This window comes from Peromyscus californicus, unplaced genomic scaffold (assembly GCF_007827085.1).
Source record: "Peromyscus californicus insignis strain IS unplaced genomic scaffold, ASM782708v3 Scaffold_1__1_contigs__length_55948999, whole genome shotgun sequence".
Taxonomy (NCBI): domain Eukaryota; kingdom Metazoa; phylum Chordata; class Mammalia; order Rodentia; family Cricetidae; genus Peromyscus; species Peromyscus californicus.
The window spans coordinates 19,241,704-19,263,613 of record NW_026294492.1 but is presented as its reverse complement, the minus strand read 5'-3'; the positions used below and the strand labels follow the sequence as shown (position 1 = coordinate 19,263,613).

General features: G+C 43.0%; 1 protein-coding gene across 12 annotated transcripts in view; it reads left to right on the top strand.

Annotated features, from left to right (window-relative positions):
• The window catches only part of Dtnb (dystrobrevin beta), a 193,176-nt gene that overhangs the window by 17,786 nt on the left and 153,480 nt on the right, over positions 1-21,910 (top strand). For all 12 annotated transcript variants that reach the window (XM_052746026.1, XM_052746036.1, XM_052746038.1 and 9 more), the window contains exon 4: positions 12,044-12,129. In XM_052746026.1, the coding sequence (XP_052601986.1) occupies positions 12,044-12,129 (86 nt within the window). The remainder of the gene's footprint in view (positions 1-12,043; positions 12,130-21,910) is intronic.

The following is a 21,910-nucleotide window of genomic DNA, read 5'->3' as shown; positions in this document are numbered from 1 at the left end:
TGTTTTTTGAAAGTTTCTCTCCAGTAGCCCAGACTGGCCTCTAACTTGCAATCCTCTTGCCTCTGGCTCCCAAGTGGTGGGGTTATAAGTGTACATATAACCACGACTCGCTACTAAGCGGACAATAATTTTTTTGTGTTGTTCTCATACTTATTCATCATGTGTATTTGCATTATGGTGAGTGTGTGGAGGTCAGAGGACAGTCTACAGGAGTTGACTCTCTCCTTCTACCATGTGGGGATATAACTCAGTTAGGCCTTTATCTAGACTTAACAGCCCTAGACTTTTTTTTTTTTTTTTTTTAAATAGCATCAACAGGGGGCTGGAGAGATGGCTCAGAGGTTAAGAACACTGGCTGTTCTTCCAGAGGTCCTGAGTTCAATTCCCAGCAACCACATGGTGGCTCACAACCATCCATAATGAGATCTGGTACCCTCTTCTGGCTTGCAGGTGTATATGCAGACAGAACATTGTATATAATAAATAAATCTTTAAAAAAATAGCATCAATATCATTTAATTCATGAGTATGTTTATGAAAAGTTAAACGATGTTAATTGCATAAAGAATTGCCGTCTGTTTGGTTTTTTTTTTTTTTGGTTTTTCGAGACAGGGTTTCTCTGTGTAGCTTTGCGCCTTTCCTGGGACTCACTTGGTAGCCCAGGCTGGCCTTGAACTCACAGAGATCCGCCTGGCTCTGCCTCCCGAGTGCTGGGATTAAAGGCGTGCGCCACCACCGCCCGGCCGTCTGTTTGGTTTTTAAGTTTAGTCAGAACTGCTGTCAGAACTGCCTGAAGCATTTCCTTTGTGTGTGTCATAGTTTTATGTATTTTCATCATTTTTTTATTCTTAAAGATAGTTTCTTGTGGCATGCAGTTCCTGATTGATCATGGTCTTCAACATTTTAAGAATGTTACTTCTTTTCGGTGGTGGTTTTTTTTTTTTAAGACAGGCTCTCACCAGGCAGTTCTGGCTTGTCCTGAAACTTGATAAGTAGACCAGGCTAGCTCCATCTCACAGATCCACCTGCTTTTGCTTCTGGACGCTGAGATTAAAGGTGTGCATTACCATGCCCAGCTCTTTCTGTTTTTGTTGCTTCTGTTGGGAGGTCAACCAAATATGTCATCTTGGCTTCACTGACATTAGTCTGTCTCTTGCAACCTTTAAGAGTTAAAAAAAATGTTTTTTTAAACTAGAATGATATAGCCATGATGTGATTGTCTTTGTGTATATCCTGCTTGTATTTTGTTTAGGTTTTTGCAGTAGGTTGTTTGAGATTTCCGTGTTTTGCTGAGATCGCAATTCTTTTTTTTTTTTTTTCCGAAACAGGGTTTCTCTGTGTAGCTTTGGAGCCTGTCCTGGAACTCACTCTGTAGCCCAGGCTAGCCTCGAACTCACAGAGATCCACCTGCCTCTGCCTCCCGAGTGCTGGGATTAAAGGCGTGCGCCACCACCGCCCGGCTATTTTCATAATTCTTTAAAGTCTTCTCCCCCTCTGTGAAATTTTAAATTATGTATAGTGTTCCTTCTTATATCCTTCATATTTTCTCTTATCATCTTTTGTGAATTTGCCTTATTTCCTCTTTTTCTGGCTTTGTTCTGGCTTTTTTCCTTCTAGTATATTTTCCTGGTTCTTATTTTTTATAGACATGCGTCTGATCTATGTTTAAGCCTTTTAGTGTAAATTTTAATGATTTTCTTTTTAGTTTGAGAATCTCTGTGTCATATTTTTGAAAGTTAAAAAAATCCTGTTCTCTGCCAAATATTTCATCGTTGTCTCTTATTCCTTGAATAAGATAAACTTAATTCTTTTTTTTTTAAGATTTATTTATTATGTATACAGAAGAGGGTTCCAGATCTCATTACAGATGGTTGTGAGCCACCATGTGGGTGCTGGGAATTGAACTCAGGACCTCTGGAAGAGCAGCCAGTGCTCTTATCCTCTGAGCCATTTCTCCAGCCCATAACTTAATTCTTTTTATACCTGTGCTTTAGCCTAATATCTGGATTTTATATGGTGATTTTTGTACCATTTATTGTTTCTATTTTTTACCTGTACTGTCTTCCTAGCTGTGTATCTTGAGTTTTCCTGCCTGGCCCACAGTCAGGACAAATATCTCTCACCTGCCAGTCCCACAGCCGCTCAGACCCGACCAAGTAAACACAGAGACTTATATTGCTTACAAACTGTATGGCCGTGGCAGGCTTCTTGCTAACTGTTCTTATAGCTTAAATTAATCCATTTCCATTAATCTATACATTGTGACATGGCTCGTGGCTTACCGGCATCTTCACATGCTGTTTCTCATCATGGCAGCTGGCAGTGTCTCTCTGACTCAGCCTTCCACTTCCCAGCTTTATTCTCCTCCTTGTCCCGCCTATACTTCCTGCCTAGCCAATGGCCAATCAGTGATTTATTTATTGACTAATCAGCAACACATTTGCCATACAGAACATCCCACAGCATAGCTGAGTTATTTTTATTTATTATATGCCGAATGTTACATAATACCATTACTATTTTAATGGTTATTATATGACAGTTATTTGAGATCTTGGGAATTGTTTCTCTAGGCGGGGATATATATGAGCTTCTGCCAGGTGCCTAGAGACCCTGGAAGTCCGGGATGACCGCCCTTCCAATTCTGATTCTGCCCTTGCCCGAGGCTCTGATGTCCTTTTCACACCGCCACCTTTAGGTTGAGCTTCAAGTAACATGAATCCTCCCTCAGAAATTCCAGAGTCTCTCGCATGGAAAGAGCGATTCCAGGTATTGTGGAATACACAGGCTCACCTCCCAGGGCCTCCAGCCTCTCCTGTGTCGGTAACTCATTTGTTCTTGTTGCTGCTCAGGGGGATTTACAGAATGTTTCTCTCTGTCTCTGTCTCTCTGTCTTTCTCTCTCTTTCTCCTTTGCTTCATGGAAATGTTACGTAGAATCAATTTATTTGTCATTACTTGAAGCCCATTATTTCTTCAAATATTGCCTCTTATTTTTTTCTTCTTTCTGACTGTTAGCACAATGACCTCCATCTTCTTTGTTAATGTTTCTACTTTAATGGGTCAGTTTCTGTAAACATACCTAGTTCGTCATCAGTCATGATCCCACGATGCCTTGGGAGCTACAGCTCGTTGCTTTGCCCAGCGCAGAGGGAGATTGCACTCAAGTGAGTTGAATCGCATGCTGCTGTCTTAGGAAAGAATTGAAATTCAGAGTGTGATTTCTATGGACTGCATGCCAATTTTATACCCATCAAGTAAAAAAGACAACCATTAAGTCAAACAAGTTGGGGGCCCATCTTCCGAATTTGTGATGGAGTTAGATGAAAAATTTTTGTATAGCCTAAAAATCAGACTAGCAATCATTTTAAAGTTGTGTTTTTGATGTTTAATTTGCTTACATTAAAAAAGATTTCGTAGTTCCCTCTTAGTAGTGAATGTTTAAAGCAGAACAGTATAAAGCTGTGCTTAGCATTCATGAGGCTGTGGGTACAGCCAGTCAGTGTGTCTCCAAACCCCCCAAGTGCAAAATAGTGGCAGATTCCTCCGTTTTACATAAAAACAAATGTATTCCTTAAACTCTGAGCTGCCCGACCAACAGAGTGTGGACGTTTCGGAAACAGATAATACCCGGTTCCAGTCTTCCTCATTAGTGATTTCTAAGCAAAGTTGTTACCGTCCTGGGCGGCACAGATATTTCACACTCGTGGACATTCTGTGCTTGCGTCCCTGTTCTTAGATGTCCTCAAGACAACAAGAGAAAAAGGCACATAAACTGGAGTTTTAGTGCCAGTTGGAAAACCTCCCATAACCGTAGATTTAACTCTGGAGGATCTGATTGCAGCGTCGTTAGGAATTTTCCAGGGCTCGGTGAAGCTTGAGTGAGCGGTGTTGGCTGTTGTAGAGCAGTGTGATCCTGAGGGAGAACCTAGTGTAAAAAGACAGATGGGGGCCGGGGGAGGAGGGCGGGTGTCATCACTGCATCCTGCCAGACTGGGTCCCACCACCTGTATATCCTGATGAGACCGCTGTGTGCCCTGTGTGACATGCTGCCCACATGCTGCTGCTGTGACAGGTGAGCTGAACCACACTGAGCCTCTGCAGCAGGGTCATCTGGGAGCAGAAACACATGACCCGGAAGCACCCTCACTTCTTTCTCAAGACAGGGTTTCTCTGGGTAACAACCTTCATGGCTGTCCTGGAACTTGCTCTGTAGACCAGGCTGGCCTCGAACTCACAGAGATCTGCCTGCCTCCGCCTCCCAAGAGCTGGGATTAAAGGCATGCTCCATCACTGCCGGGTGCACCCTTCATTTCTTATTCTGGAGTGGTATAGCTTTTCCTCCACAAGGCAGCCTGATAACAGGGAGAGTACAAAGTACAAATGTTTGAACACTAGCCAATGTTTCAGATTTTGTTTTTGTTTCTTCTTTTGCATTTGTATCACAACATTTTTTTAATGTAGGCAAAGAAAGGGCTAGACAAATACCTTTTCTAAGTGTATTGTTTTTGATTCTTTTTTTTTTTTTCTGTCTCTGATGAGAAGAACTCTCCAAATGAGCCTGATAACTCTGTGACTTCACCTCAGAACTCTTCAAAGACTCATCTCTTGTTCCAGTCCTCATCTCTGCCCACACTGGGCTCCCACCTCCCATCCCTGCGCCTCCCCCTTCTCTGAGCTACTTCTCTTTCCCAACATGGAGTGTTTATTTCTCTCTTTATACAGGTGGAGCTCCTAGCGCTACCTGACCCTACCTCAAGAGTTCCGTCTCTTTTTCTTCCAAATCTTTTCCCTCTCTCAGAGTTTACCTAAGGTTTTACCCAGGCTGTCCTTTTCCTTGACCTCACCAGCCCCACTTTGATCCCTTTGAGGACCCGTAGTTCTTGGCTCTGTAATTGTTTTGGGTTTCGTTTATGTGATGCCTTATTAAGAGCACATCAGTGAACAGATGAGATTGGAACTCTCTGAGGACACAGGTCTACTTTGCGTCTTTATTCCTTAGTAAGCGCAGTGCTGGATTCCTGATGGGGTCTGCGAGACCGAAATGAAAAGCTGCGGGTGACTGTGAGAAAGTGGAGTAATATCTGCAGTTGATTTTTCTCGATTAAGCTGTGTGACTTTTTTGTTAAGTGGATTCTCGACTTGCAGTTGATTATTGCATAATCCATTCACTGTGAAGTATTTAAAATTATGATTAATTGGAAAAATATGTGTTTCTGGAAATCAAAGAGAAGAGCTCTTTTAGCAACATTGCATAATTGGACTGGTAACAGTGTTTCTAAAGTACAAATCTATTTTCATATAAGAAGTACTAATTTATGGTTGGCAGCATCCACAATTGTTTGCTACAGATGAAGAAACAGTTCATTTAAGTGAAAAATGGTCCCGGGAGTCTTGCTTCAAAAATATTAAGTGGAACATCAAACTCTTGCTAGGTACTGCAAGCCAATCGCCCAGATGAGGTTAGTTAACCAAGAGACAGAATTTGAGGCTTTAGTAAACAGAACTTAACAGTTCCTATGCAAAGGGCACAGGTGAGGTTTGCAGGTGCCTCTGAAGGTGCCTGTGTGTTAAAACATCACTGTTTATTCAGGGTGATTCACTCACTGTCTGCCTAGCCTGGCCAGAGTAATAATGGTGTTTTCTCAGTGTTGGATATTAAGAACCCCTTTTAGGAGTCACATGAGGTTTATTGTCAGTCGATAAAGTGATAGGTGTGTGGCAGTGAATCATGGAGTCGTCTAAGGTAGAGACCTACCGTGCTCCTTGTGGGGATGGGTGCTTGGTGCAGGCTGCCGTTTGGGTGGGGCTAAAATAACAAGCTGCTTCCCATCCTTTCATTTTAGTCTTTGGATAGGGTTAATATGGACTCTGGTGTTACATTTAAACTGTCGACCTACTCATCAGCTCTCAGCTCTGATAGGCCGTGTCCGTGAGTTACGTGGTTTGTGCCGAAACTTTTTCCAAATCTTGCTTGCAAAGAATGAATTGTGAGGGAAGCTTGTATTTTACATCAGAAGTGGTAAAACACGGACCTTTGGGAGGTTTGGCCCTAAACAGGCTTTGGCAAGCGGCCGCCGACGGCTCAGTTCTAAGGGAGCTTGTGCGGTGTCCTCGGGGTAATTCTATATGTGGGGTGGGAAGGATCCAGAGCGAGTTCTTCCCAGAAGAATCAGTTAGATGAAGAGCATAATCACAGGGTATAGCTTCTATGTGACTCCAGTTTCTTTCCCTGCCCCTAATTGTAGAGGAAAAATACTGAGCTTTAAAGAAACGTCAGAAAAATGAAAGCAGCACCCTCTTTGCTTTGGGAACTGTTCATATATGGGAAGTAGCCAAGAACAGTGTTCATGACAAAGATCGGTGCTGAAGTTTGGTTTAGCAAGCAAATAGTGAAAAGGGGGGAGCTAAGGGGTTTTATTTTTTACTTTTTTATTTTTATTTTTTATTATTTTTTGAGACAGGGTCTCACTCACTCTATAGCTCTGTAGACCAGGCTGGACTTGAGCTCACAGAAGTCCACCTGCTTCTGTCTCCTGAGTGCTGAGATTAAAGGCGTGCACCACCACTGCCCAGCTCTAGTAATAATCCTGATGAATAGTGTTTTAGTGCTGCTCTAGAACACTAAATTAGTCAAGAATTTTATCTTTTTTTCCCCTATATTCAAATATAATATTGGGTCTAGGAGTACTATATGTAACAATCAGGTTAGAGAATATTTAGAATAGAGGATGCAAAGTATTTTAGCATAGTGTTTCTAAAGTGTTTTGAAGATTAGGAAAATGCTGTATAAGTACTAATTTCTAGAATGATTTTTAGAAGTAAAACGCCCTGGTATCACAAAAAGTTACTGTGCTGACTTTATGGAGGTTGCATTTGCCTCCACTGAAGAGCTGACGTTTGAGCTGTCTCTCTTGCTAGTAGCTGGGAGCTATTACATTTTCCTTCTCTTTGTACAGATGACATCAGTTTCTGTTCCGTAGCAAGGAATAGATGCTATTTTGTCTCTTTGAACAAAGGGAAAAAGTGAGATTTGGAGCCCAAAAGATATTTACAAAATATCCTTTGTTATTCTTTAATCTTTTATTATGATAAAATATTAAGAGAGAGAGAATATATAAATACAGTTAAAGAAGGTTTTTAAAATGTTTTGGCGACTTATTTTTATTTTATGTGATGGGTGTCTTGCTTGCATGTGTGCGTGCAGTAACCACAGAGGCCAGAGGAGGTCTTAACATCCCTTGGAAACTGGGGTCACAGATGCTTGTTAGCTGTCATGTGGATGCTGATAATTGAACCTGGCTTCTCTGGAAATGTAGTCAGTGTTCTAACCACTGGGCTGTCTCTCCAGTGCTAGTTGAAGAGTTTTAAATACTGAGAAAAGAAGGGCTATTTAAGATCAAGGATCATCGTAAGTGTGAGGGAGGTTAATTTAAGGAGAAATGCTAAGTCTTTAGGATTCAGAATGTGTAAGCTGTAGCTAGGCACCCTGAACATTGTGTTGGCCGTCCTCAGCTTAGGATGCATATTTGAAATAATGGGAAGAGTTTTAAAAATAACGGTGAGCGCCAGGCGGTGGTGGCGTATGCATGTTGATCTGTGTCCTCATCCCTGGCAGTTTCTATGAGCTGTGGGCACTAGGGGAATCTCTTGTTTTTATGCTTAGCATCTATTGTTCTAAGGAGGCGGCGACTCTTGATGGGCTCCTGGGTAACCTCAGAATGGAAGCTGGTTGCCAGTGGGCCCAGGGCGCCTAGTCTGTTCAGTTGGAACTTGCAGCTCCAGTCCCCAGCCTGGGGCATGAAAGAGGGGCCGAAGGTCGAGTCAGACACCTGCGTCCAATGACTTAATCAATCATGTGTACGTAATGAAGCTTCATACAACTCCAGAGAACTGAGTTTGAGAGCCTCTGGATGGCTGGACATACTCGTTGCCTAAGGAGGGCGTAAGAGCTCTGTGCCCATTCTCACATAGATCCTGTGGATCTTTTTCACACCCCTCTATTCATCTGTCTCCTTCATTGTGTCCACTATGAGTAAATGTGTGACCATAAATAGTTTCCCTAAGTTCTGTGAGTCGGTCAGATCCATGGAGGGAGTTACAGGGACTCCCGATTTCTAGCCAGTCAGATGTACATGTTAACCACCTACCTACTTCTTGGAGCTGGCTTCTCAAGTCCAAGAGACTGAGTCTTCAGCCTGTCTGCCAGGTAGATGGTGTCAGAATTGAACTGATCCTCATGTCCCCACCCCCTGTTGCTGGGGTTACAGACACGTGCCGCCACACCTGGCTTTTCACATGGGTGCCAAGGGTCCTAATTCAGGTCCTCATGCTCATGGAGCCATTTTCCAAGCCCTGCCCTGTTTCGTTCTTAATTTGGCAATTTGTATCTTTTTTCTTCACAGTTTTGCTAGAGATGTATTAGTATAGTTAGTGATCTGCCCAAACACTAGCTCTTTGCTTTTCTTAGTTTTTTTTCCCCCTACTTTCATTATCAGTTTCATTAATTTAAGCTTTCGTTCATTTTCATTTTCCATTTTCTTGTTTGGAATTTAATTGGTTGGTTTTTTCCCCCCCTCTGTAGTCATAAATTGGACGTGAGAACCTTTTTTTCCAGTGAGAAGTGATGAAGTTCTTCTTCCGTTAAGGCTCTTGGCCCCCTCCCGTCGTGGAGTCAAGCTGTTATTCTCACTGTCCCTTTACAGATGGTTTCTGCATGCACAGAACATGTGTGGAAACACAGTTGTTCTTTTTTTCTAAGTTTATTTTACGTGTATGGAGGTTTTGCTGGCGTGTGTGCCTGCGCACCACATGTGTGCAGTGTCCTCAGGTCCCCTGGAACTGGAGTGGCAAAGGGTTGTGAGCCACCATGTGGGTGCTGGAAATCAAAGCCAGACCCTCTGGAGCGGCAGCCAGAGCTCTTAACCACTGAGCCGTCTTCCTCTGGCTCCGCTTTCTCCCTCCTTTTTAACATTTTCTCCATGGTACTCTGGCACGCACTTTATTCTGTCTCTGCTTGGCGTTTCCCCCCTTTAATTCTGGGGATTACTAGGCAAGTGTTCGGCCATTGGGCTACATCTCCAGCCCCTTTTTATTTTTTATTTATTTTTTAATTTTTTTATTTCATAATTTAATTTAATTTTACATATCAGCCATGGATTCCCTTGTTCTCCCCCCCCCCCTACCTTCCTCCCTCCCCCCATTCCCATCTCCTCCAGGGCAAAGACTCCCCTGGGGATTGAGTTCAACCTGATAGATTCAGTCCAGGCAGGTCCAGTCCCCTCCTCCCAGGCTGAGCCAAGTGTCCCAGCATAGGCCCAGGCTCCAAACAGCCAGCTCATGCACTAAGGACAGGTCCCGGTCCCACTGTCTGGGGGCCTCCCAAACAGATCAAGCTGATCAACTGTCTCACTTATCCAGAGGGCCTGGTCCAGCTGGGGGCCCCTCAGCTATTGGTTCGTAGTTCATGTATTTCCATTGTTTGGCTATTTGTCCCTGTGCTTTATCCAACCTTGGTCTTAACAATTCTTGCTCATACAAACCCTCCTCTTTCTCGCCAATTGGACTCCTGGAGCTCCACTTGGGGCCTGGCCCCTTTTGATTTTTATTTTGAGACAGATTCTGGCTACATTCAGGCTGGCCACCAACTTAGGGCCTCAACGCCTCCCGTATAGATGCAGTTCAGGTGTGTGCTGCCAAACCTCGCTTTGCTGTCCGCTGCGGAGAGCAGTTTTTCCTGGATTTGTTTATTTTTAAATGGCCTTAAACTCCTCCCACTACCTCCTGAGCGCTGAGACCACAGCTGTGTGCCACCCACCACACCTGGTTTATGTGGTGCCGGGAACTGAACCCAGGACTTGAGTTCATACCAGGCAAACATTCTTCTAGTTCTTAGGCTCCAGCTTGACTTCTCCAAGTTCAGTGAGACATGTAGGCGTTGTCTTCAGCCATCGTTCTAGGAGCCTTGAATATGTGGATTCTTTGGGGAAAGAATGGAACAGTTTTATCTCCTTACTCCCCTGTCCCCCGTGTGTATTGTCTCATTTGTTAAGGGCCCGGTTGACATAAAAGAAGCAATTGTATTCCTGCACCAACTCTCCCGCTTGTTCTGTCTAGATAACCTCAGACACACGAAGACTTACAATAGTTCCTTCGCTATCCCATCGGAACCATTGTTAATAATCACTTTGAGATCTGCAGTTGTGATAGGTCGGGGGTGGGGAGCATTCTTTCTTAAGCATCTCTCAGGGTCTGCGCTTTTGGTCTAGGCTTGTGATTCTCAGCCTGTGGGTTGTGACCCTTTCATGGAGATCACCTAAGACCATCGGAAAAACCAGATATTTACATTAGGATCCATAACAGTCGCAAGAGGAAATTTCAAAGTAACAACAAAAATTTTCTGGGTGGGAGTCAGCACATGAGAACTGTATAGAAGGGTGGCGGCGGCATGGGGAAGGATGAGAGCCATTGCTCTAAGCTGTGTTCAGCTTCCTCAGCATCCTCGGGGTGTAAGCCCTAGACACCCATCAGTTCTTATACCGCTAGTTTGACTTTTATCCAGGTATGGTTTTGATCCTTCTCAAAGTCCACGCTTTTGTGTTGGGTGCAGTAGTGCATGCCTGTGATCCCTGTGACATTTGGGAGACTGACATAGGAGGATTGCTCCAAGTTCAAAGCCAGCCTGGGCTTCATAATGAGTTCCAAATCACCGAGGACTGGGAAGATCTCATCTAAAATTAAAAAAAAAAAAAAAAAAAGAGTATGCTTTTTAAAATTGACTAATGATTCTTTAGACGCTGACTTTTCTTGCATAATGGAATGGTTGCTTGACAGGAATATTTCTCATCATTCCAGACCCATACTGCCTTACATATAGAACAGTGTCTTTATTTCTGAAGAATTGTATATTTCTAAAAACCCTTTCCTTGTTTTAGATAGTTACAGGGTTTCTTGTTTTTTGAATAAACTCTGTGTGGTACCATAGTTAAAAACTCAGCTGTAATAAAAAATGACTTACAGACCATGTTCTTCTCAGATGTGATCCTTTCAAATACAAGGAAGGTCGGGAAGCGGGGAGCACTGTGGAGGTTTTTTTGTGTGTGTGTGTGTGTGGGGGGGGGGTATTTCCTGTATTGAGATCAAATCAGGGCTACAGGCAGGCTAGGACTCGCTCTACACTGAGCTGTATCCCCAGCCTGGGAAACATTCTCTGTAGAATATAATGGGCATTTGCTTTTTCAAAACCCATGGTAATCTCTCCTCACTGCAAAGGTGTTTTGCTCTAAGTTTCTGTGAAGCCTCGCGATCACAGACTTTATAATATCCACAAAGGCCCGCCGTTAACCAGCTAGTGAAGGTTTTCATCTGCAGTGAAAGCCGGTGTGACTAAAGGGACGACGCTCTGGTGATGTTACACAGCCTTTCTTAGGTTCTTTTCATCTTTCCAGTCCTGAAGAACCAGAGTTACTATTCCCCTTCACTTGCTCACAGTGGTGAATGGGAGATTTGACAGAGCCGTGATGGAGCTTCTCAGAATAAACACTTAACGTTGTTACATAAAGATCATTACAAGAAAAACAAAGAAGAACATGCTATAAAATCTATAAAATCTTCATAGCGGCGTACATCTGGTGTTTAGTGTGATAAACTACTGTTATCCTGATGTTGGGGCATTTCTTAAAATTATATTCAAACCGGGTGCTCTTTCAATTTTGACCACTTACTACCACTCCGGCTATGGATTTAATGTCTTGTTAATAGGAAAGTCCATTACGGCTTGTCCACTTGGTTTCTTCCTACAGATCAGCAGAGATTACAAACTGTTTGTAAAATTCACCTTCAGATGACCCCCTCAACTTTCGCTGTCTCTGCCAATTGTAGAGGAACCTTAGTTCTACAGAGGCTGAGAAACCAGAGTTTATAAATGTGGTAAAATTAAAGCATGCAAGGGCAGGAATCAATGTCTTAGTTGCTCAGTGTATAGAGATACGTTTGACTGTTTTTGTGGTTCCAGATAGCAATTATTTCTAATGTTTATTTTGCAGTGAGGGCCGAGGCAAGTTGACCGTATTTTCAGTTAAAGCTATGTTAGCAACCATGTGTGGTGGAAAAATGCTGGACAAATTGAGATGTAAGTATTTTCTTATTATTTGAAAATCTTTATTTTGAAATTAGGATGTTTAAACAGTTCTAAGTGAATGAATGTTTCAGGAACTTTGCATAAGCCTCTGTTGTAGCAGTCGGCTCCAGATATATGAGCTGTGCCCCCACTTTTCAGATGGATAAGCTGACCTCACTTCTTGTTAGTGTTTTTTAAAGAGAGAAAACGGTTCAGAACAATGATATTGACATTAAAAAAAATCCTTTAAAAATGCTTTCCATATTAGTAAAGATGTGATTGGAGATGACTATGTTTTTAGTTAGAAAATAAATGTAATTGCTTTTACTAGGCCCGGTCAAGTTTAGCCTTCTTACCAACTGCATTCTTTACCAGATGATTTTTGCTGTGATCAAATTGTTCCTTAGTCAGGCTCAGCTACTTAGAAATGGATAGCCTGGGGCGGTGGTGACGCACACCTTTAATCCCAGCACTTGGGAGGGGCAGAGGCAGGTGGATCTCTGAGTTTGAGGTTAGCCTGGGCTACAGAGTGAGTTCCAGGAAAGGCACAAAGCTACACAGAGAAACCCTGTCTCAAAAAAACAAAAAACCAAACCAAACTAAAACAAAACTTATGAGGCTGGAGAGATGGCTCAGAGGTTAAGAACACGACTGCTCTTCCAGAGGAACCAGGTTCAATTCCCAGCACCCACATGGCAGCTCAAAACTGTCTGTAACTCCCATTCCAGGGGACAACACTCATGGCAAAACACCAATGAAAAAAAATTAATTAAAAAAAGAAAAATTTGCTGGGCGGTGGTGGTGCACGCCTTTAATCCCAGCACTCGGGAGGCAGAGCCAGGCGGATCTCTGTGAGTTCGAGGCCAGCCTGGACTACCAAGTGAGTTCCAGGAAAGGCGCAAAGCTACACAGAGAAACCCTGTCTCGAAAAACCAAAAAAAAAAAAAAAAAAAAAAAAAAAGAAAAATTTTATTGCTGTTACTTGCTTTTCATTTCTGTCCCCCCCCCCCCCCTTTCCATAGGCTGCCATTTGTAACTCTTTGATTTTGCTGCTTGTGGGTTTTACTTATCCAGTCATTGGGTTAGGTGTGTGTGTTTGTGCCCGCCTGTCTGTCTGTGCACCATATTCACACAGATGTTGCCCTTTATAGAGGGCAACAGGGAAGGTATTCATCCAAATTTAGAGTCCAGTTTTAAGCTGCTCTGCTTCTCCCCTGTGTTAATACTGCCATAGCAGAGACACACTTAGGACCAGGTGCCATGTTTCAGAGAAATGAAAGCAGAGGGTGGGTTTTAGTGAAGTGTCAGAATTATGTGTGTTGGGGGCAGGGTGACTCAAGGGATTACAGTGCTTTGTCAGAGCCTGACAGGGCCCCAGAACTCACACCAGTCTCTGTGCGTCCCATGATGCACACACACAGATATCAACATCGTTTTAAAAAGGCAGAATTCTAACTTTTTGTGTTTGAATGAAACATAAATTCGTCATCTATATTATCTTTTTTTTTTTCAAAAGAAATCTCCGTAAAGGAATAAACAAAGGAAGAAAAAAAAAAAAAAAGAAATCCTTATATAAGTAGCCCTTAGCATTTGAAGTCTGTATTGCTCAGGGGTCAGCTATACTGTGCTTTTTCAGATTTCATTTGTTGCTGTTTGTGGTAGTGATGTTTGGTCGTGTGTTCGTTGTCACTGGCTGATTGGATGGTGTTAGAGGTGCACTGTCTTGAGAGATCTCTCTTTGCTTGTTCCTGTGTGCCACTGACAGAGAAACATCACACAGGCAGTATTCCTCAAGTGGTTATCATGGGAGAAGCACCCATGTGTTCGGATGGTCAGTTTGGGCTGCCGTTGAGAACCTTTCCACCTGGGTTTCCCTTCCCAGATGTGTTCTCTCTGGTGGAGGTGGCTCAATAATGGCGTAGGCAAAAGAGAGATAAGCTCCTGCTTGGTAGCCTCCAACCGTCGTTTCTTTATTTACTGTCTTCTCCTGCCTGTGGGTTTAGTTTACGTCCACGCTGCAGCTTCTTCTTTCTGACCGCATTCTGTTACCTCTAGTCAAGGTCCCACTGTATTAAATAAACCTCTACTGTGTGGACTACACCTCAGCATTATTATTATTTCTTCTTCTCCTTCTCTTCTTCCTCCTCTTCCTTCTTCTTCTTCCTTTTGCTTCATGCCTTTTAGTATATTTTTTAAAGATTTATTTATTCTTTTATGTGCACTGGTGTTCTGCCTGCATATATATCTGTGAAGGTGCCAGATCCCCTGGAATTGGAGCTACAGACAGTTATGATCCACCATGTGGGTGCTGCGAATGAACTCAGGTCCTCTGGAAGAGCAGCCAGTGCTCGTAACTGCTGAATCATCTCTCCGGCCCCACCTTTTAGAATTTTTAAGCTAAAAAATTCCTTCATTTTCCCCTCGACCTTTACAAAACTATTTTTTATTTATGTGTGTATGTTTGTGCCTGCTTGTCTGTGTGTTCACCACATTCATACAGGTGCCTGCTGGAACTGGAATTACAGGAGGTCCTTTGTAAGAAAGCAAATGCTTTTTACTGCTGAGCCATCTCTCCAGCCCCTGCCTCCATCTTTTATATCTGATGTGTTTTAATATCAAAATAGCATTTTAAATGACTTGGTAAACATTTGTGCTTTTGGTCTGAAATGTGTTAGATTTTTCAGAAATGTCCCTTACTGTGGCCCTTAGGGCTGTATTCCTAGATCGAAAGGTAATTTGCATAGGATTCTAAAGCCAATGACTTGTAATCAGGGTATAGACTTTAGTTGAGTGTGATCAAAACTCAGCATCAGCACCCCAGCGTGGGAGCAGCCCCCGCAGACTGAAACCACCCCTGCCAAACCAGACTAGTGGCTACTTGATTGACTGGTCACCTCCTTACTTTGCCACGGTTCACTATTTGTTTCCTAAGAAATTTAACCCTCTTGTTTAAACCCCATCTAGTCACACTGAAAGTGGCAAGCAATTCACTTGCTTTATTTATATTTCGATTTGTTTACTTTAGGTTTTATTTTAAAGCTAGTGTTGTGATTGCGAAGAGCAGTTTAACAGATGTGTGGGGAAGACTGTAAAGATGCTTTTATCTGTTCATGCACTGGACTTGGGGAGGAATAATCGGGGCTGTATCTCAAGTTATAGACACACACCTCTAACACTTCTTTTATTATTATTATTATTAATTTTTGAGCTCTGAGCCTTGTCATGAGAGCCTAGAACTCTGAGGCTTCAGGGATTCTCCTACCTCAACCTTACACAGTCCAAACATCAAAATGCTAACAGCAGTCTTCCCTGGTTGAGCACACTGGGTTTACAATAGTACCAGTTTATATGACTTATTTTTTTACATGTCTTCCAAAGACTGCACTCTGAGTAGAGAAAAGCTAGCCTGAGATTCTCCCTCCTCGGTTCGCTCAGAATTGGCTTTTCTCACCGATGTCTTAGCTGCTTGCTTCTGGTGTTTCATTAACAGGCCCTACAGAGGCCTCTGGTTGAGGCTTCAGTTGAACAGTTTCCATCTTCAAAATTCTGTTTCCTTTGCCCGGCCTTTATTAATCACCTGTCACTCTACCCTCACTGGTGTCTGCCAGCCAGCCCTTGACTTCTCTTTTAATCTGCATCAGAGACGCCCGTGTTTTGCATTTCTGGAATAATTGAAATGCCTTAGAATTAGAAGCAAGCAAGAAATACTCTCTGTATCTGTACTTTATGAACTATAAAAAAAAAAATGAAGAAAAGCAAAAGCTAAGAGAAGCGATGTTGTGGTTAGGGTTCTCCAGATCAGTGGTTCTCAGCTTTCCCAATGCTGCAACACTGTGCTGACCCCCACCCATAAAATGATTTCATTGCTACTTCATAACTGTCATTTTCTACTGTTATGAATCGTAATGTAAATATCTGATATGTAAGATATCTGATATATGGCTCCCAAAAGGGTCATGACCTACAGGTTGAGAACCACTGTTCTAGAGGCACAGAATACATATGCACGTGTGTGTATGTGTGTGTGTGTGTATACATATAATACATGTATATTCTAATAAATCCTTTACATATACACACACATCTATCTATCATCTATCTATCTATCTATCTATCTATCTATCTATCTATCTTATCTATAGGGATTTATTCAAATGGCTTACAGACCGTGGCCCAGCTAGCCCAACAATGGCTATCTGTGAACAGAAGGTTCAAGAATATAGTAGTTGTTCAGTTTATGAAGCTGGTTGTCTCAGCTGGTCTTTAGTATATGCCAGAATCTCAAAGAAGTAGACTCTGATGCCAGTGAAGGAATAGACTCGCCAGTGAGAGCAAGCAGGCTGAGTCCAAGTTCCTTCTTCCACGTCCTTATATAAGCTGCCACAAGAAAGTGTGACCCAGATAAGGCTGGATCTTCCCACCTCAAAAGATCTGGATTAAAGGTACATCTTCTCACCTCAGAAGATCTAGATTAAGAGTGGGTCTTCCCATTTCTATTGATTTAGTTAAGAAAAAAGAAAATCCCTCACAGGTGTACCCAGTCCCTTGGGTTTTAGTTAATTCCAGATGTAGTCAAGTTGACAACCAAGAGCAGCCATCGCAGGGGCCAAGAACTCTATGTGAGGTGGGTGTGGTTGAATCATCAAAGGCTTAGAGCAAGCCCCTCTCCCCTTCCAACTTCATAAGTGACGTGGGACTTTAACGAGTTAGAGAATGCAGAGTGCCTTGTATTTAGTTGTGTTGTGTGTTTATAAACAGATAGATGTGTGTACATGGGTTTCTGGGTCAAGCCACCCAGTAGGTTGAAAGATGGCCAGAGTTGGAAGTCATCTTTGCCAGGAAACATTTATATAAAAGGATGGCTGTTCATTAATAGTCTTGTCTCTTTAGTCTGAACAGCCCCGTCCCTTTGCAGGAGCCTGTGGTGGGTAATGAGTTTCCTGAGAGTTCGAGGAGGAGGAGACACAGATACAAGACCTTCAGTGCTTATATACAGATGTAAGCAGTCAGTAAAACCAAGGCCACTGTCACCAGGAACAAAATTCAAACGTGCCGATGGTAGATCTGCAGTATTGTGCCTGTTGCACAGGGGATATAGAGGATTTTAGAAACTGGAAGAGACGTGCATTTTTGAGGGACTCAATTGTGGATCTCTCACAAGGGATCAAGCCTACTTTCCCCCCTCTTTTCTCTCAGCTAGGAACAACTGTTGAGGAACTGGCATACTTTCTTTCAGAGCTATATAAATAGAAAGTTCACCCTGTTATGCCAGAACGGGATAGGGCTTTAATTAGAGAGCTAATGTATTTTTTTCTTGCAGTGCTAAGGATGGAGCCTGTGGTCTGACACCTGCCGCACATCCCCGTTACCTCCAGCTCTTGTTCTTGATAGCTTTATTAAATTTTATCTGCTTCTTTAAGCTTTGTTATATGCAAGTAATAAATTACGCTAACTTAGATTCATTACTTGTTAGTCTTCATTTGAGAATTCAAAAATCAGCTTAGTTTTGCACCATTTTTCTTAAGAGAAGCTTATTTAAAAAAAAAATACACAACTCACTGGTTAAACCAGTAACTCAAGAAGTAATGAGTTACCTCATTATGCCTTCAGTTTTTAGAGCTAACTATACTTCTTCTCTGAAAACCAACAAACATGCTCCTTTTTCCCCTTTTATAATCAGTGCCCCTTTCCTGATTAAAAAATTACTACTTTGAGTCCATTCAACATGACATAGTAAATGAGTGAAATTGGAAATAATACATTTTTATGGGTGTGGCTAGTCATAGATTCTTTGGTTATTATTTCCCTTTATGTTTATGAATAAACTAGATGAAGACTTGTTGATGTGGGTATTGTACGCATAAGCTTGTGATTATGATACTGTGCACCCGTCAGTATGTGGCAGCTAATGTCTCCAGTCCTATTTCTTCTGTTAATGGCCGTAAGTTACTCATTGTCTTACTAGCTGTGAATACATTTAGTGGTAACAGAAAACTTGATTAATAAGTGACTTAAATACATTGGAGGTTATATTCCTCATGTAAAAATAAGTCCAAGGGTGCTGAGTTCAGAGTTGGTCCCATGACCTGAGGCTATCGTCATGAGACTCCATTTCTTTCCATCTTCCTGCCCTGGTGTATGGTACCCTCCTTAGGGTAATAAGATGACTGCTCTGACCCGGGCTGGGGTATTCATTCCGGGCAGAGAGAAGCGAGGTACCAGTACTTTACCAGAAATCTACTCCAGAGTTACAGTGTGGACAGGGAAGACTCTTTAAAAACGTGCACACAGCCACAATAAACACAGTTAGGATTCAGCTAGTGGGTGAGAGGGGAGGTAGACACTGTGTGGTTGCCTTGAGGTGTCTGCCACATCCCGTACTGACCCTTTGTTCTGACTTAATGTGTAGTCGTGCTCCTCATAAGAACAGCAGTCAGGTTTTGAAAATGGAGTCAACCGTGCCCTTCCCTCTTTTTAAAAACATAAGCATCTCCGAGCTCACTGCAGCCCTTAACTGGACTCAGTACTGTCTGTAGGATGGCCCCACTTGCAAACATGATGATAGGCCCCCTGCACTTAGTTCTGATACTAGGTATGACATCTCTGGCTTCTTTATTTCAGTCAGGTTTGTCACGGTTTCCCAAGCTAGAGATTCAGTATCATCCTAACCTTTAAAAGTTCTTTATTCTCTTATCCAATGCATCGAGACACCTTGATTTGATTCCTGTTCCGTATCACTGGCCACCACTTCCGTAATCCATATTCTTGTGGACAGGGTTTCCGCAGTGGCTGGCACCCGGTCCCTCTCCTCATCATCACAGTCATTAGCTCTCTACTCCTGAAAGGTAGCTTTTAAACACTTGGGCTCCACTTAAACGTTTTAAAATCAGACTCCACTCGTTTTTGTCTTTCAGAGTTTCTCTCATGACAGAAATGCTGTACTTATCTCTCCGTGGCAGTGTGCTGCCCTGGTCAGAACGTTTCTGTAGTGCCGGCTTCTCGTGTACCACCCCGTGAGGACATAGCTGTCAATCTCTGTCAGGGACTCTTGGACCCTTCTGTCTGGTTGTGGCTCTTAGCTCCACTTGTATCCTGCTTGTGCCACATTGTTTCAAATCTCCTTATGTAGGATCTAGATACTAAATTCCTTTCTTCGAGACTTGTTTGGGTCTGGCATGGAGGTCGGTTGGTAGGGTGCTTGCCTGACATGCATGAAGCTCTGGGCTCACTCCCTGGCATCATATCCACCCTCCCTGGAGTGTGAAGGGAGGTAGAGGCAGGGTCACCACAAGTACAGGCCATTCTTGACTACATAGTGAAGTCTACACCAACCTAGGCCATATGAAGTCCTTTCTTAAAAAACAAACCAATGCCCAAAACCAACTTCTTTTTAACATATTTAAATTAAATGTGTAATTTATTTTTATTTTATGTGCATTGGTGTCAGAAGCTCTGGAACTGGAGTTACGGATAGATATGAGCTGCCCTGTGGGCGCTTGGAGTGGAACCCAGGCCCTCCAGAAGAGCAGCCAGTGCTCCTAACCAGGGAGCCATCTCTCCAGACTTTTTTTTTAAATATTTATTTTTTTAGTTATTTTTATTTCATATGCATTGGTGTTTTAGCATTGTTTTCTTATCTGTTACTTTAAATAACTATATGTGAGCACATGTGCACATATGTGATAGAGGTTATGTTTCCTTGTCACACGGTTTTGAACTCCTGGTTATCTTTTCTTCCCCTTAAGTCATGAAGAGAGGAATAACTGAGACAGGAACTCTGTACGAAGAACAATGAAAAGTGTTACTGGAAATTCCTTTCCCATCCTCTTGGCCAGTCTCTCTGTAATGACAGGATTGTGTTATATCAGAGTATCTTGGGATAGAAGAATTTATATGGTGTGTTAGCTGCTTTCCTGTTGTTGTGATAGAATACTCAGATAAAAACAAGTCGGGGAAGAAATGGTTTATTTTGGCTCACAGTCCCAGAGGGGTTAAGTCCATCATCAGAAGAAGCGGGGCGTGGTAGCGGGAGCGTGAGGCTGGCCTGGCAGTCAGGAAGCAGAATGATCACATGTCACCTCCACGTAAGAAGCAGAGAGGGGATGGGGGAGATGAGGCCAGCCCTAACAACAGTCTCAACACTTTATACCCACGGGTAAGTGTAGTCTTCACCCCGTGTCAAGGAAACTTGTCACCGCAGCACCACGGAGACCACCGCAGAAAACCACAGCCAATCAAAATGCAGAGTGGTGGGGCCCAGTCCTCGTGGATAAAACGTTTATAAAACGCTCCTGTACCCAAGGCTCGAGGAACATTGCGGGAAGAGGGTGTGGAAAGAGTGTCAGAGCCAGACGATCAGGGGGTTTTGTGGTGGGAGTGTGTCTCCTAGGAATGCCACACCCGTGGAGTCTCACCAACCGCCCAGACACGAGCTGAATAATGACAGTGCCAATAGATAAGCCAGAGTGGACAGGGGAAAGCCCACACGGCCTCAGCCCTACACAGAGAGCTGCAGGAAACTACGGAATGCAGAGAGTGGGAGAAACTGTCTTCCCCAGGGAAGAGCACACCAGTTAGTAATCCAATACCAAGTGGTCAGCTCTGAAAACATATATATAAACCATTGTACAGACGGAGCAAGTTGGATTCGGGGTGTGTGTGTAATACCAGTTATGAAAAAAGAGGCCATGATTTGAAAGAGAGCATGGGGGACATATTTAGGAGGAAAGGGAAAGGAGAAATGTAATTATTTTATAATCTTAAAAAAAAGTGAGGCCGGGCTGCAGGGTATAAAAACACCATACCTACTCCTAGTGACATGCTTCCTCCAACAAATAGGTGCCTCCTAAAAGTTTCAAAATGTTCTCTAATAGCATCCCCAGCTGGGGACCAAGTGTTTGATACATGAGCCTGTGGGGGACATTTCTTATCCAAACAACAATGTATAGGCTATTATTATTTTTTAAATGTTTTAATTGAAGTAGAATCACATCATTTACCCCTCTCCCTTTCCTCCATCCAGTCCCTCCCATGTGCCTCCCAACTTTCAAGTTGATAGCCTCTTTTTCTTTATTACTGTTATGGACAGATGTGTATGTATGCATGTACACAAATACAGAAATACAACCTGCTGATCTGTTTTTGTTGTGTGTATGTGGCTTCAGAGCCGACCACTTGGCATTGGACACCCAATAAAGGGGGCTCATCCCTGGGAGAGGCGAATTCTTCTTTTTCCAGCAGTCTCTAGCCGCCTGAAGTTCTTTGTTTAGGGGTGGGACCCTGTGAAATTTCCCACCTCCCATGTTGCTCTGCCCATTGATACCGCCATTGCTCTGGTCTTGTTTATGCAGCCATTTTTAGGAGAGACTGTCTCACTGCAGACTTTCTCGTAGTCTGGCTCAGCAGCCCTTGTTTGTTTTAGGAAACAGGGTCTCGTATCATTCAGGCTGGTCTTAAAACTGATGTACAGTTTCTTTCACCTGCCTCTGCCTTCTAAGTGTTGTGTGCGTGTCTTATAAAGACAGATACGAAGGAGTAAAGACATGCTGCTCCAGGTTTTTCTTAGAACAGTGGGTTGCATATATTAAAAGCTGATTATCCTTCAGTTAACATGGATCTAGAAAGTTTCTAGGTGGGGGCTGGAGAGATGGCTTAGCAGTTAAGAGTGCTTGCTGCTCTTGCAGAAGACCTCGATTTGATTTTGATTTTGATCACAACTGCTTGTAACTCCAGCTCCAGGTGATCCATTGCCCTCCTCTGGCCTCTGTGGGTACTGCACTCGTGTGCACTGCCC